Source organism: Mchenga conophoros, linkage group LG20, assembly GCF_057382185.1.
Source record: "Mchenga conophoros isolate Kocher_MC1m ecotype Shallow Benthic linkage group LG20, M_conophoros_male_GT1.1, whole genome shotgun sequence".
Lineage (NCBI taxonomy): Eukaryota > Metazoa > Chordata > Actinopteri > Cichliformes > Cichlidae > Mchenga > Mchenga conophoros.
The window spans coordinates 1,413,032-1,429,919 of record NC_140545.1 but is presented as its reverse complement, the minus strand read 5'-3'; the positions used below and the strand labels follow the sequence as shown (position 1 = coordinate 1,429,919).

The window sequence follows — 16,888 nt, the reverse complement described above, 5'->3', positions numbered from 1 at the left end:
GCACGACTTAAGTCCTCTTTGACAAAATGGTTTATCTCTGGTAAAACGGAATATTGTAATAGATGGCATCCTTAAAAGACAGTTCACACCAAAAGGACCATATTACTGTAGTTCTTATGTCTCTACATTTGTTGCCCTAAGTCACTAAATTCATTTTAAGATTTTTATGACTTACTTACAAAACCATACATGGAGCTTTCCCTAATTATATTAACCTCCTGGGACCTGCGTCCACATATGTGGACATCACATTTTGGGTTATTCAGACCAAAATACTAAATTTTGTTCTACAAGGGCCTGATATCCACTTACAAGGACATTATACTGCTACTGTTCTATCAAAATTTTAAATGAATATCCTCATATGTGGCTCTTATTTTTTTAAAAAAACAAAAATAAGGTAAAAAAAAATCTGGTAATTCTTTGTTTTTACATTCATCGGGCCCCAATGTGCCCAAATATCAAAGAGAAATTAAAAATGCTGCCGAGGAAGAGTTCGGGTCTTAGGAGGCTAATGCTATGCTAAAGCAATTTAACACTTTAAGACCTCTTAGATCAATGGGAACTGTATGGTAGTGGTGCGTAGTGCGAAGTCAAAACAAGGAGAAGTGGCATTTAGTCTTCAGCGTAGCGTCTTAACCCTCTCCAGGCAGGCGTTGCCGATTTGCAACAGTTAAAAACTAACAACCTGATCACCCCACATACATATTTTATGAGATTTTTTTATTCAGAAGTACCACTGCAGGACTTGGTTGTGCATTAGCAACAAAAAGTTTAATTTGAGCCTGAGAGGGATAAACCAACTGCCTATTGCACAACAACTACTCCAAGAGATATGTTGAAACTGGAGGCTTTTATCATTATACCCCAACAGTGAACAACAGACATCTTGAAAGTTCAAGGTTTGGGTCAAATATAAAGTAAGGCATGACATTAAACCATAAATAGTGATTGCTGCCTCACTGCAGGCGATGAGCACGGAGATAATCTAGTCCATTCTTATGTCTGATCATCTTCCTAAAGCTACTAAACCACTCATCACTATCCAACGCCAACTCGGCATATGTCTCCCCGATTAGATTGGCCAAAGAGGATTACGCACTGTCTAGTAGATGCAGTCAGGTTTACCAAAATGCTATTCGCTTGACTGTCCAGGGGCATTAAAGGCATGGCAAGCATGACATCTATAAACAGTAAGTTGATTTCAAACCTTCATTACTAAAGATTTCCCTGTTTCTAGCTTAAAATGAAAGGCACTGAGGGGTTTTTAACATCTACTTTGCTAAATGAGATAATCCCAAACTGAGGTAAAAAAGAAAAACGCTGACCTGCAGGAGGGTAAATAAAGATATACCATAGGGCTGTGCGATATGACCAGAATCTCATATCCCGATATAAGACATCTATCGTCCGATAACGATATAAATCACAAAAATGCAACATTTTCTGTAAATTCTGTGAATCTCGGGCAGCTCGACTTGCGTGAAGTGTTTCCAGCTGGGCGTCCTGTAGCTGGAGTCGAGTGTTTTAACCGATGCATGAAACGATACATTTTTAGACATAAGTTAGGGCTGCTCAATTAATCAAATTTTAATCACGATTACGATCTGGGCTTTCAACGATCATTAAAAATGACTGAGCCGATTATTAGCCCCTCCCTCATGCTTTACTCTCGCCCTGCTCCGTGTGGCAAATCGAGCGCACCTCTCTGCATTTCGAACATACGTCACAACAATGAAGAGGACCCGAGGGAAGCTCGGAAAGCTCAGCAGAAGTTATTTGGAGAGGAGAGTGACTGCTGTTGGTTAAAAAGAGGTAAAAAAAACTTCAGTGGTGTGGAAACATTATGGGTTCAGTCAGACGTGGATCAAGTAGACACAGTGTGTAAACTTTGCTACGGTGTCGTAGCTGCACCACAGAGCAACACTGCAAAGTTCACTAAACATAGATGTTTACATTTTTCATTGATTTCTTATATTGCAAACATTTGCACTGTTATCAGTATTTGCACACTGTTTTATATTATTTTTTAAAGTCATTATTCAACACATTGTTAACCCTTTAAAGCCGGTCAGAGCAGCACGCTCCGTTTTGTGTGACTATTTTTAAATCCCTGTAGAACCTGAACCGTGTAAGCTAGCGCAATAATTTGTTTTGCATATGAAACCAGAGGAGTTGTACTTACATCTGATGCCATCAGCTTGTCCTCGGTCACGGTTTCCTTCCCCATAAAGCTTTGCAAAAATTGCATAAAAGGCGCTTGCAGCAACAAAAACATAATACTCCAGAAACACGCTTTGGCGATCCGATCAGCTGTTCGTAACACTTCCCACATTGACACAGACGTCACCCTAACTATGCATGTCCACAATTTCCTGCCCGAAACCGGAAGTGACGTCATTTCGCGGAAAATGTAGTTTTTTACTTGTAGGCCTTAAAAGCCTATACTGGTGTTTTTATAAGTCATGTTTGACTTTTCTGGATAGTTTCTGGGATGCTTAAAACTCGAGTTGCACTGCTGGAAATAGTTTATTTTGATGCACCTGCTGTTTTCTTTGCAAATTTGCATCATAGGATTGTTTTTTGTTTTTCCCTGCAGTATATAAAAATTGCTGTATCTCCAAAATAAAACTATGAAGACACTCAAAATAAATTTCCTGTTGTTGTAAACTATTTTTTGCAACTTTTTTGTATTTAAAGTTTTGAGGGATAAGCCTCTTAAATTTCTCCAAGTAGAAATATATGTAAAAAAAACAAAAATGATTTTCAATTTTTTTGTAGTTTATTGCACTTTTTTGCAATTAATGTAATTACTATGGACTTAATGCATACATATTTTTAAAATATGGGCTATAACAGTTGTATTTATGTATAGCAACTTGAAATGCTCCCACAAATGGCACTACAGCATGTAAACATATAATATAAGCTCTGGCGGACTTGGTTCTATGGTAGGTCTTAAAGGGTTAAATAAATATCGTCAAATAATCGAGATCTCAATTTCAGTGAAAATAATTGTGATTATCATTTTTGCCATAATCGAGCAGCCCTAACATAAGTTGTAACGGCCGCCGTTTTCTTTGTGAGTATTTATTACTGCTGCGGGGAAAAGCCTGTTCTAACGTTTGAGTCTAAGGTTTATTTTTTTGCTTCTCATCCGTAAATAATCTGCTCTTTCACGTGATTCAGTTTATTTTGAAAAGTCTCAACAGGATCTTGAGCTTTATTGTGAAAGGTTTATGTGGAACGTAAAGAAGCGGACACGCGATGGTGTTACCGTCGTTGTTGCTAACGACAACCCATAAAAACAGGCGCTTGTCCGTCCGTAGTGTGGTGATATTAAATATAAGAGAAAGAGAGAACTTTAAGAAATGAATATAGCCACTACAGTGACCATCAAAACCATGAAAACATATTGCCGTAAACAGTTTATTTTGCGACACCACTTTTTAAAATTAGCCAGTCATACCTCGATTTCTTTTTTGTTTCCTACATATACTGGTGTCTGTGGTCTGTGTGGGATGATGTGTGATGTTTTATATCCTTCACTATATGAATGGTGTTTGTAGGTGTCTGTACAGTGTGTGTGTGTGTGTGTGTGTGTGTGTGTGTGTGTGTGTGTACTTGAGACTGCGACATTTTGTCCATTGGGAATTTTAGGACAAAATATTGCAGGGATGAAAAATGATACACAACCCACGTCACATTTATCTTTCAAAAGCCATCTGTGCACTGTCACTTGTGCATACATCAGCACACATACACACACAGCCTCGGATAAAAGCCCATTCTCAGATACACCTCTCTAGAGAGTAATAGGGTCAGGAGTTCTGGGGTCTAATTGAAAGAGCACATGGTCCTACAATCACATTAAACGTTCAGATCTTCATTAGGGTATCAGTTAAAAGATGTAAGAGCGGATCGCGTTTCCCTGATTCAATCTAACGCATATAGAGAATATTACATTTAAGGAGATCGACTCTCGCCACAAAGAGCAGCCAGTCCCACATCAAATAACTGGGCTTTATCGTGTTTGCTCACCACCAGGAGTTTGTAAAAATTTAACCAACATTTAATAATCTGTCTTTTCATCTCAGTGCACACACTTGTTGTTTATTCTCTGTCCTCCTTACACAAAATGAAATTCATCAACCCACTGACCTCATTGGTCTTCTCCTTTCATCTCTCACTCCTCTCCCTCCTTCCTTCCCTACAAACTTTGCTTTCCACCCCGTTTCCCTCCCTTCCTCCACTTGCTAAATTACAGTTATTACAGTGCCAGCCCACCATCCATGTAAATGCAGCTTCAGAGGAGTCAAAGATGCTTTGGTTCTGTTTCTAACGCCTGCTAGGCACCAATTAAAAGGCCAAAACTAGCCCCAAGACAGCAAGAGGCCCTTAAAGACTAGGGCTGGTCCACCACCAGTTCCCATCCCCCTTTTCCACAACCAGATGGTTAAAGGTTTTATAAAGGTTTCATTTGCAAATAACTCTATTCTTGTGACACAATGTATGTTCAAACTCAAACTACTGCCTTGAGCTTGTAGTTCTGTGCCAAGCAGCCAAGTTGTACTTTACAGCTATCTGTAGAGATGCATGCGCTGCAAGAAATGAAGGCATCCAGCATTTAGCTAATGTAGGCTGTCTGTCTGTTGCTTGCCAGGTATCCATGTGTATTTACTCTGGGTGAGTCTAGAGGACGCCGTAAATATTTGTGAAAGGACTCCAATCCAAGTTGATGAGTCAGTGAAGCTCGCTTCTGTTCGATGGCAGCAATACTGAGGTGACTTGTTGACTTTTCTGTTGTTAAGTGTTGCTATTAGCCTCTGATAGCTACTGTTAGCCTCTGTTAGCTGCTGTTAGCCACTCTTAGTGAAATATTCTTGGTGGATCACTGTGACACTCAGAATGTAATCAAAACTGCTTTCACAGGGAAACTGTGATTTTTAGGACACTTAAGACTAATTGACATATTGTTAGCTTACAGCCAGCTGTTATTGTTGTTTAGCCAATATTTAGTCAGCTGTCCAGACAAGGCAAAAATATTGGGAATAAATAAGCATGTTTGTGCACTTTTGTGCATTAGAGCTCTAACTTCAGTTCAGTTAATGAGGCTTGGGGTAAGGAGGAAGAGGTTGAGAGATACCAGTCGCATCTTTGCTTTGCATTTTCATTTCCTTCATATCTTGAGCCTGAAGGTGTAGACACTGATTAGATTTTGCCTCCACAGCACGCAAACGCCTACAAGTAATCTTCTCCTCTGCCTTTGCTCTACTATCTATGTGGCCAGTCTCAAGCTGCATAAATAAAACATGAGTAAGGAGAACAGCGATCTCCATGTCAGCCACTGTGTTCAAGATGGCGGGTCAGCATGGCGGTTTGCACAAACCAGTACCCACTCCTGTCCATTTTTTATGGATTAACTCTAAGTGTATAAGAAAGGCTCAGATTTATGAATTCAATATTCTTTCTTTTTCCACTAATTAATGACTGACTGTACCTTTACAGGTTTAAGTTATTAATTAATTGACACTGTGCTATATTGTCCCTGAACGTAGACATTACATATAGAAACAGCTGTAATTCACCTAATATATGGCACAGTGTGATGCATATGTAAACCCAGTATAACTATTTCGGACTACACTGTGCATATTTTAACATACATATAATAACTAAAAAGCAGTTGATCTTCTTTCTGTTTAACTGACACCACATCAAAAGGAATGATTCACTAAGCCACTGAAAAAGTCATTTCTCAGAAGCACGTTGACATTCTTGGGCTCAGACTGACCACTACAATGCGTAACTATAGCCGTGCGTACAGAGCAAACCATTACTCAAAAGCCACAGGATCAGGACAGGGATGGGGTCATGCTGGGACTGTGGCTTTTTAGGTCAACGAAATCTGAAAAGAGGAACTGTGAGAGGGAAGAATGGGTTCGAACTCTACAACAGCTCTTGGATGAATATGAAATCAATGTGCATATAATGCTGCCTGGCAGCAAGTTAAGAAGTGCCCCATTTCATCCCATTACTGACCCACATCACCAGTGTCAGCATCCTTCATCCTAACATCCTGAGCACATCTCTTCATCCAGGGACTACGGTACTCAGCAGAACCCCAGGCACACAGAAAACTACACCACCTAACTTCAGACATGGCTCCTGACGACTGATGAATTGCAGCGTGACAGACATACATTTGGACAAAGACTGGTTGTCCCTTTCACTGAGTCTATTCAGGTTCTACAATGAGAGGTCAGCCACTGGCTTGTTGTGTCTGACGCCACTTATGACTCTGTCGCAGTAAACGTCTGGCTGCCAGAAAGCACACATCACTCGTACCTGCCAGAAGTGCTCTTGGCATCTTGGTGCCCTAATATTAACGAGGCAGAAAAAACTGGACCAAATTTTGTTTAGCTAAGGGAAGGGAGAAAGGAGAGGAGATGTGTGTTACTGCTGTGTGAGTCTAACCTGGTGTCAGGTCATCACAGCAGACTTCTATGGATCCAGATGAGCAGTCACTCAGTTCGTCCACAGAAAATTCACTCACTTGTGCCTGCAGCCTGTCAACACATCACAAACACAGCCATCACACATCTGTTACTGAACATGCAAATCATATCCTTTACAATCAAATGCATAACCTGCTGTGTATGACAGTAGAAGAAGAGAGGCGATGACCATCTCAATTATTTCCACAAAAGCAAATCATATAAACAGAAAAATGCTGAAACAGTTATGTGCAAAGAACTGTGTATAATCCTGTCATTAATAAAGAAAAAAGAAACTTCAAATGTTTTATTAAATGTAGATTTTGTACACTGTGCTTCTAGTAACATAAAAAACTGTGTGCATGGGAGTATACGGTGTCAGCCCAGGGGCTACAAGAAGACACTTTAACAATCAGCTCTGCTCCAGAAAATCTCCAAGTGTGTGTGTTGCAGGAAAAGATACTGAGGCCTCTGTGGCAGGTCTTTAGTGTCCTGAGGATGACTTCTATGTGTAAAGAAAATGATCACATGATAATTACAGGGGGGGTCAGTGGTAAAGGACTCATAATGGAAGGCTTTATAACTCTTGCTTCAGTTGTGCTTGTGTGATGAAAGACCCCTTACCTGTGACTGAAGGGAGCCACAGCAGCCATGTTGACTCTGGGTATATGTGTCTCTTCAGATGTTGCCTCCCGATCCTGTGTATCAACAACCTGCTTGGATGTTACTGGCATGGTAAATGTGATAGCTGGCAGCGGTAAGGGAAGAGGAGAGGAAGCTGGACTGCTATCCTCAGGAGTTCCCATTTCCTCATCTGATTGGCTGCCAGAGTCACTATGATCTCTGATGGTGTGCTGGTTTGAGTAAAGAAGAGTGGGCCGAATGTTACAGTTGCTGAGTATGACAGATTTGGCTGGATGGTTTTTTGGAGGCTCTTCCTTCCTTCCTGGTATCGCATCAGCCGTTGCTTGGGTTACAATGTTTGAATTGTCTCCTCTGCTAAAACTGAGCGGTGGACGTAGGTTGCCGGCTCCATACGCTTGATTCTTATTTGCAAAGGTGCTTCTGTTGCGATTGCCATCCTGGGGTAATTGGGAGAGGATTTGCGATTTTCCCAGGTCTAGCGTGTCTTTGGAGTGTGGCGGATGTACTCGGCGCTGGGTCAGCGGGCTGCTGTAGGCAGATCTTGACACCTGGGGAATTGGAAGAGCTCCGGTTCGCTGGAAGAGCTGACTTTTAAGGCAGGCATCTCTCAGGGCATCTGTGGAGGAAGGCCCAGGGATACTGGAGTTTCTTGGACAAAGTGACGGGGAGTGTGCAGGTGTGTTCGCTGGCGTGTGCTTAGGGGTCTGTTTCGAGGGCTTGGGCAGGTCACTCGCCCGGCGGCGTGGTTCTGTTTTAGGAGAGGAAGGCAGAAGACTGCGAGGGAGGGGTATTCCTGATGAGGGAGGCCCACGGGGAACTGACTTCACGTTGACCCCCCCACTCATTGTGACCTAAATCAAAAGACATAAAGACAACAAAAAGTTAAAAAGTTAGGTGAGTGCATGTTCACAATAGCATGAGATCATTAAAAGCCTTCCCAAAGGGTTTGGTTATACATTAAGAGTCAGTGTTAAAGTTCTACTAATCTAATCAGGCTGAGAATTTGCTTTTCCTTTCACAGAGCTGTGCAATGTGAGCCAAGTACATATGACAAAATGAGTCATGGTAAACCACGAGGTGAACTTATTTTCAGCGGAGCATGGAGTTTCTAAGAAATCAGATTTGCCTGCTAGGAGTTAAAAACACAAAACCAGCTTTTTACACACACACACACGTGCCAGCTTTTTATACGCTTGTAGATCCTTATGTTCTTGAAAAACAAATACTGAAAATGAACTCCAATACAACATCACACTTACCCCGGCACAATGCATACATATAACAGTTTCAGAGGAGGCACAGGATGTTGCTCACCTTATTTGCTTTGACTGTCCTTGGTTTTCTTACTCTCTTCTGTGTCAGAATGACAGAAACCCTCCAAGAACTACGAAATCCTGCTTGAGCTTTGTGAGCCCGCCTATGCTAATTCTGATCAAGTGAAACGTTTCATATAATTTTGCTGCTTCGTGCTGCTCTGCTGGGAGGGGAAAGGGAGGCAGTGAGTTTGGGAGAAAGGCAGGGAGGGAGGGCAAAAAAGGCGGAAAAAACGTCAAGTGCACGTACAGCTGCTTTTTAACGTAAGTGTCGGCCAACAACATGGCAGGAGCTCAATTCCTCTAATATGTAGACATTCTCAAGACGGCCTGCTGAAGTTAGATAGGTGATTTAAGCGGCTGTAAGTGAATGTGGCGTGACTCTCTGTGCCAGCCGGGCTGGTCTGAGCATTTCAAAACTGCTGCTCAACTAGGACTACGGTTTACAAGAGAATTGTCCAAAAAAAGAAAAATATACAGTGAGCAGCAGGAAAAAAAGCTTTGTTAATAGCAGAGGTCATAGAGAGTGCTTTGAGTTGGTAGGAAGGCAACAGTAGCTGAAATAACCACTCGTTACAACTAAGGTAAGCAGAAGAGCATCTTTGAATGTGAGATGCTAGTGAAACCCTGAAGCAGATGGCTACCGCAGCAGAAGACCACACTGGTGGCCACTCCCATCAGCTACATACAGGAACGTGAGGCAACAACTTGCACATACATTCCAAGATTGGAGTATAGAAGATTAAATATATGATGTCTAGTCTGATAAGTCTCTAAGATTCAGATGGTAGAGTCCGAATTTGGCATACTCAGCATGAGAGCATGTGTATTATAATTACACACACACAAACACAGACATACTTAGAAATATACTAGAGATTTAATGCTTAACCCTACTTGCCCCGTCTTAAAAAAGCAAAACTTTTGCTGCCAGAAGACTTTGTGGGAAGCTGTCTTTAGTGAAGCACTGATGTATCAAATTAAGCCGTCAAAGTCACAAGGATAAAGTGCTGGATTATTTGACAGTGCATCTAATCACAGCATTGCACACAGTGTCATGTGGATCACTCAGACACACATTTCCAGCAGTCTGAGAAAAGCAGGAGAAAGAGTGACTGCTTGAGCTTGAAACTCCGATGAAGAAAAAGGACGGATTCTCTGCAGGAGGCCTTCCTTCCACCTACTTATAGAATCAGACATACTAAGACAAGCAACTAAGAGCTGTGCAGCATTTTGATTGATGCTAATGTAGGCCTGCGCAGCAGCGTACAGCTGCAGTGATGCAGCAGTAGGTAAACAGAGACAGATGTGATCATCCATCCTCCTTTTCCCCTATTACTCCCTACAAATTCCTCCCCCTCCTCATTGTCTGTTTCTGTATGTCTTCCTCACACACTCCATCTCTTGGGAGGTCCAGACAGAAAATGAGCATCAGAATTTCTTTCTGTCTGCTGTAGGTCCTGCTAGGATTTCCAGGAGCACAGGTGTGGGCTGACTCGATGTCTATCTGTATGAAAATTTGATTTTCCCTTGGGGATATGCCGGGGTCACACCAACACTTCTGCAGGCTGTATAAGAACATACAGGGGCTCAGCTGCTGATGGTGATGTGTGTGTGTTTGTGTGTGTGTGTGTGTGTATTCATATCTTTGTGGGGACTTAAAAAGGGGAAGTTTACTATACTTATGAGGACCAAAATCCTGGTCCCTACAAGTTTGAAGGCATTTTTCCACAGTCAAAATGTGGTTTAGTGTCAGGGTTACAATAAGGTTATGGTTAGGTTTAGAGTAAGGTTTAGGCATTCATTTTTCAGGGTTAGGTTTATTGGGCGGGGCTAGGGAAAGCAGGCTGTGTGTGTGTGTGTGTGTGTGTGTGTGTGTGTGTGTGTGTGTAAAAGAAGGAAATACAAATAAGGTGACTGAAACCAACAGCTGTAAGTTATGGGAAAATAATCTAGTTTAGTTTGATTTCTTTCAGTTATGTTATTATAGGATAGTTTGCAGTACAAACGTCTTACATGTGTTGGATACATTGTATTTGTCATGTGTTCAGACTTACAGGCTTCAAAGTTTGTTCTGTATCATCCTGTCACATAAAAAACTTTACAATACACCGTCTGTTGGCTCCTTTCACTGTACGTCTAACTCCATGTGATGTCTGTGTCTAAAGGAATGAGTTTGGTCTAAGAAGCGTTTTTATTTTTACTGTTTGAGGCACGTGCAAACGCAAAAACATGAAGCCATGTTTATATTGCTGCTCATTAGTTTGACAGTTAGCGCTTCATTAGCATCAGAATCAGCTTCATTGTACATATTTGTAAAGCTTCACCTTAGTTTAATATTTCATAGTATTTGCAAACAGCACTTTAATAGCTAAAAACATAATTACATATCTTATTGTGTGACAAAATAGTTGAACAATCAATCACTTTTGATTTGAATTTAAATCATAAATCAATCTGCCATCACTATCAGTCACTGTGTCTTTAGTTCTGCAGACCCGGGCCTCGGGGCTGACATCATGATTTAGCTTTCATACTTAAACCAGCTGAAATAAATAAAACCCTTTTCCCTGAGGTTTTGAAGGACATCATCGTGTTTGTACACTGACGCAAACACAGCACAGAAGCCTACAGAGAAACTGGGGTTTTGCTACAGATCAGTGTAGTTATTGTGTGGGTTACTGCATGGACCGACTACGGTCTCTCCTTTACTCTGCTAGGGTGGTGCTGACATCTACTGGGTACTGTCTGCAACTGCAGGAGCACAGCGTCTCATTCATTACAGTCCCGTATTATCATTAATTATAGCTGCGAGGTGAATTATGCAGGCTTATTAATAGCATCTTTTACACTTATCAGAAACATCAGCCATATCAGGTTTATCTCCTGAAGGACAGAAGAACAAGGATAGCGTTGCAGCCAGCATTATGCTACATGTTAACAGTGTAATTTAATAACATTACACTGATTTCGCTCAGCTTTCCCATGGCGGCCTGTGGCTGACCTGAGTTACTCTATATCTTATGAGAAAAGCGTGTATATCCTCTCTCACAGACATGCACACTCACCCTCGTGATGAACACCCTCTGACTCATCACAAAATCAATACATGAGTTGGTAACACAGGCCTCTCTGTCTGTGAAGGGCATCAGCAGTGCCTGTGTGTCACACAGGCTGGAAACTACAGTACACTGAATTAATCACCTCCACTATGACAGCAGCCAGAACAACAGCAGTAAAGTCCTGCCGTGGAGCAGAGAAGCTAGTGACACCCAGTGGTACAACAAATTCCTGGGAAGGCAGTTTTCTTAAAAGAAAGTCATCATAAGATAAACGTGGCAATATTTTTAGCTCAAAAAGAACATACGAGTCCAATTCAAGGCTCTGCTGTGTCGCACGAAAGTCTTACCTGTCAGTGCACCGTTGGGCTAAGCAGACGGAGCCGGCCAGAAGCAGGTCACACTTCTCTGACGTCCCAGGAACAATGGGCTGTTTTTTCCTGGATCACAGTTGCATCCTCACCACTGCTCTCCCATTGGTTCACAGCTCCTCACCATTCACCAAGACAGGAAGCTTGAACAAACAGGAATGACACATTCAGCCAATCAGGGGCCTCTCTTTCGAGGTGACTCATTTTCAAAGTGACTTTCTTTGATTCTAACCTTTCGCCAAAAGGAAAAAAAAAGTCATTTGGCACATAGATTCAAAGAACACAGTCACGTATCTGCGACCTCAGAGGGCATTACACTAACCTAGATTCATTTTCTGGAGGCTTACTCTAAACAGCAAGCTCTCGTTGTAAAGTATCATGTTTGACACTCTGGGGAACAGCTTTCGTCCCCATTATAAAACAAAAGAAACACACCATCATTATGTGACGGCGTAAACAGGGTTAAGCTCACACACTGTGAGTACTACCTGGACCACACGCACATACACACAAGAACTGAAGAGTGTTTATGTTATCATGACTCATTTGACCAAAATGGAAATGTATTTGGCATGAAGTTACCCAAAATGACACATAATGTGTCACCATCAGAAATCCCACAACACAGCACAAAGTCATCTCCGAACCTCGAGTCTCCAAATTGCACTGGGACAGTAAAGTAAATGAGCCTCGCCTGGTGTGATAAAATGGGTTGTGTGAGTATTTAATGTACTGAGGATAGCTGCTGTACTCCTTTAAATAAAAAAAGATCTTTGTCTAACACGTCCTCTGCACATGCTCTTATTATAGAAGCCAGGGTACAAACACACGCACCCACAAAGTAAACAGGAGAAAATATAACCCGACTACTGGCAATATAAATATCACCATGGGAGCAGCAGTTTGCCTCCATTCTTCTCAATATCAACCAAATGTACCACACGCTACAATATGTATACCACACATGCTTTACTGAGTCATACATCCAAGCTGCTGACTCAGGTCAACTGCCAATCATTTCATCCTGTAGATACTGCTGCTCTCTTTCTTTTCGTCTTCACTGGCCCATCTTTTCTCTCTTATTTTTCTAACTGTCACAGCACCATGAACATAGTCCTCGTATTAGAGTTTAGTAACTCTGCGCTTTTAGAATCAACAGGAAATATATTCAACAAGAGACACAGATTCATCAGGAAACAAGACAAAAATGTACTTAGAATTAGAGAAGGATCTGAAATATTAACTAGCTAAAGTAAACACGAGCCTTCACTCACCTGCCTCAGTCTCCAGTTGGAGTCGGATCTGTATGCTGCAGAGCGTGGCTGGCTCAATCCCTGCCTCAGCTCCTTTCTACTTTTTCTGGCTGGCCTCTGAGCTGCAAGCATGTGTGTGTGTGTGTGTTTGTGTGTCCGTCATTCTACTCCCCTATCACGTCATGCCGCTCTGCTGCTGCCGCAGTACGCCTGCAGCCGTATCCCCATCTCCTTCTTTTTTCCTCCCCTCATCCCGGTCTCTCTCCCCCTGTCTGTCTATGATGCTCTCTCTCAATAATGGACCTGTTGGCTTCGTTCCCTCCCTCCCTCTCCCTGAGTGAAATATAAGCCCAGCTAGCAAAGACCCGGCTGGTCCATTAGCCGGATGAGTGCGGTTTGTGTGTCTGTGCGAGCGCAATCACGGCTGCCTCTATAGTGTGAGTAATACATGGTAATTAAGCAGATGTAGCCACAAATGTGAGAAGCCTAAACCCATCATCTGGCTTTCTAGACCTAATTGGTGGTCATGGAAATCAGGATGACAGGAAAAAAAAAAAAGTGCCACCTTAATGACAGATTTTCTGACGACAAATGAGAATGTGCACGTCACTATAAACACACATAATCACACAAACGGGCACACACATAGACACACATCCACCCTCTGTATCTGTTTATATATCAGTGTGCATGCCTGAATGAACCGGCATCGTGAAGGAGGGCAGCTCATCCATCACTCCTCTAATTTGTCCCACGCTTCTAATGAAAAGAGGGGAGGCGAGACAGAGTGAGAGATAAGTGATGCAAACGAAGGCGAGGAAAGAAGAGCAGGAGGAGGTGTGATGGAGAAAGAAGCATGTGCAGAGTAAACCCTTTCCTCGCATCTTTTCCCAGGTGACACACTTGGAGTAACATTACAAAAACATCCCAGATACCTGACCTTGAGCTTGTCTTCCAAACTTTTCAATACTCATAAACTATGAGGACTATAAAGATCTCATCAGACATTAGGAGGTCTACTTGAATTAAACAATCACATCGACAGAGAGACAAATGCGGTTAAATCACTGCTGTTTTATGTCATTTTACTGCTGGGCAACATCTCTCTGGTCATCTTTACAATTTATTCACAAACTCTTATGAATTTATCAAAAAAAGCACTTCTTATTGTGATAATTCTACGTTTGTTACCTTTTGTAATCATCGGCCACATTTGTGCCTCTCTCTGCATCTCTGCTCATATTTCTGCTGTGCTGGCCAAGAGTTCGAGCCACTATTATAAGAGCCAGTGCTGCATATTTAATGAAGACTGTGACATGCAACAAATTCAGAATCCCATCCTTCCCTTTTACAAAGTAGCTTATGGATCAGCTTCAGTTATTGGTTACGTCTTAAGAGTTTCTAACTATGGGTGAGACTTTGGGGTCTGTTAGGTTGTTTATAGTCTTGTTTTGGCAGGAAAATACAACCTGAGCCTTCTATGGCTGATCACATATTGATCAAGAATTGGCTCTGCATGCTGAGAGATGCATAAACAATGAAAACCAAGCACAATAACTGGATGTTTGCTATTAGAACACATGCATACTGCACACATCCCCCCTCCCTCCTACTACAGGCACATACTACAGCATTCCCTTCATGCTTTCGACCACAATCACTTTACTGCTGACCTCCAAATACTCACTTTAATGCCACGGTTGCTCCTTTGCTTTCCAGCTACAGAGAGAAAAGATTAAAGTGTGCGAAACTTCTCCAACAAAGTCAGCCAAAAGCAGAAAAAAACAAACACATGATCTGTTGCTTTGTCTCATCGTGAAACGGGAAGTGACTTGTGACTGAGGATTATGGGTAGGAGTGTGCAGCCATCTGCATTGATGCATGTGTGCCTGCATATGTGTGTGTGTGATGGGTGTTTGGGTGGGGGTTAATGTCACGGCTAATCTTCTGACGTTCCCCAAGGCATGTATCTCCCCCCCCCCCGAGAGACAGACCCTGACAGACGCTGTTATGACAATGAGACACTTGTGTCACTGTCACCCTGAGGGGCATACGGTGGGGTGGAAGGGGGGCCCCGCTCTAACATGTTGACCCCGTGCTGTCTGGAACACGGAGCCTCAGATGGGCAGCTTGACCGAGACAAATGAAATTAAGAAAAACAAAAGAAGGAAGGAAGCACAAACAAAAAACAGAGCTATTGCAGCTGAGGGGAAGTTCATAGTTCTCTGTGAAAGTGTACACAGCATCTAATTAGAACAGTGCTTCAGCATCTGAGCTTGTTCCTACTGGATTTATGACTCTGCTTTGTCTGAATGTATGATTGCCACTAGATGGTGGCAGAGTATCATCTTCATATTACAGTATGTTAGTTTGAGACCAGCAAGTTCAAGCAAAGTCTAACCGGTGGAAAAGCTGTAAATCACAACGCCAGAAGGTTTAGTGAAGGTACAGAATCAAGGCAGACCTGCTAATATTATGTTTTATTGTTAAATATGGTAATAAATATGACATGCATTACCTATATTTTATTATTATTTATTTAATGTCTCAAGAAAAAATAAGAAGCTCTGAAATACTTAAATAAAAAAGGAGGTGCTGTAAAAATGAAAGCTAAATCATTACACTGATCACTGCAGTTACACAGTCTGCATATAAAAACTGGGCTTTCCCTCTGGGTCTACAAAATGAAACCAAGAATGAAGTGCCTAAAACCTTTCTAATATCCAACCACTTTTTTGGTTTTACACTAAATCTGTACGAGAAAGTTTCTACTGATCACTCGATCTGTGATCTCACTGAACAAATTCGGCACGTTATAGCTTTTGTCTCCATGTTATTCTTCCCCTTACAATATAAGGAACCTTGAAGTGACTGAGGCTGCACAACACAACAAACAAGAAGGCTGTTCTTTCACTACATGACAGACAACGATCAGTGGATGTTGCAACATTACTGCAACCTTCAAAGTCTTAGGTTAGATACAACAACATCATGCACACACTTTCCAGAAGTCACAGCTCTGCAGATCGCTGAATACTGTTGGGTTCATCTTGAAGGCGTTAGCTGTTTTTGTCAGGGTAAACTTAGCATAAGGGACAACACAGACAGCAGTTGTCCTTATTTGTATTACATGTTAATGACCAAACGATGAAGCAAATAATAAATGACATATAGAAAACTGCAGAATGCTGCTCATGTGGTGATGCGAGGCTGCCCTGAAGTCAGTGGCACTATGAAAACGTGAGCACTGACTCGGCACACAACAAGACAATAATGAATCTGTCACTTGATGTCCTGAACTGCAATTAGTCTCATTTATTCTATGCATGCTGCACGAACTAATCCCATTTCACTTCAGCTTGATGGAAAAGGGGAACTGAAAGAATCTGACTGCATTCATCAACGCTGCCTGTCATTGAATCTGCCAGCACCAAATGCCACCAACAGAAAACGGCTCATTAAAGGGCTCCTCTTGCACACTTTAATGTCAAGTGGCTTCCACTGAGCTTTGCTTCTTTCTGCAAATTAGTACACTCTCACTTTAGGCCATGTATAATCTCAGCACATAATTAAGAGGGAATGCCCACATTATTATTATTATTATTATTATTACTATTATTAATCTGCTCAGGTGAAAGCTGAGGAAGAGGTAATGTAATTGGAGCAGTTTGTTTGTCTCTCTGTGAAAAACGGGCAAAAAAGAAGCCATTAAAATAGCATGAAGATCTACGTCAGTCACTTCTAAACTCC

The 16,888-nt window shown here is 41.8% G+C and overlaps 1 protein-coding gene across 6 annotated transcripts in view; it reads right to left on the bottom strand.

Annotated features, from left to right (window-relative positions):
* Positions 1-14,886, bottom strand: part of nav1a (neuron navigator 1a) — an 84,923-nt gene extending 70,037 nt beyond the window's left edge. For 4 of the 6 annotated variants that reach the window (XM_085260796.1, XM_085260798.1, XM_085260799.1 and 1 more), the window contains exons 1-4: positions 14,826-14,886; positions 11,865-12,028; positions 7,122-7,993; positions 6,478-6,569 (exon numbers count right to left, since the gene is read on the bottom strand). In XM_085260796.1, coding sequence (XP_085116922.1) covers positions 6,478-6,569; positions 7,122-7,987 — 958 coding nt within the window. In that variant the 5' untranslated portion in view covers positions 7,988-7,993; positions 11,865-12,028; positions 14,826-14,886. Of the gene's footprint in view, positions 1-6,477; positions 6,570-7,121; positions 7,994-11,864; positions 12,029-13,159; positions 13,413-14,825 lie in introns of those variants that run through there. The other 2 variants (XM_085260800.1, XM_085260797.1) reach the window with 2 other exon arrangements.
* Between the last annotated feature and the right edge of the window lie 2,002 nt (positions 14,887-16,888).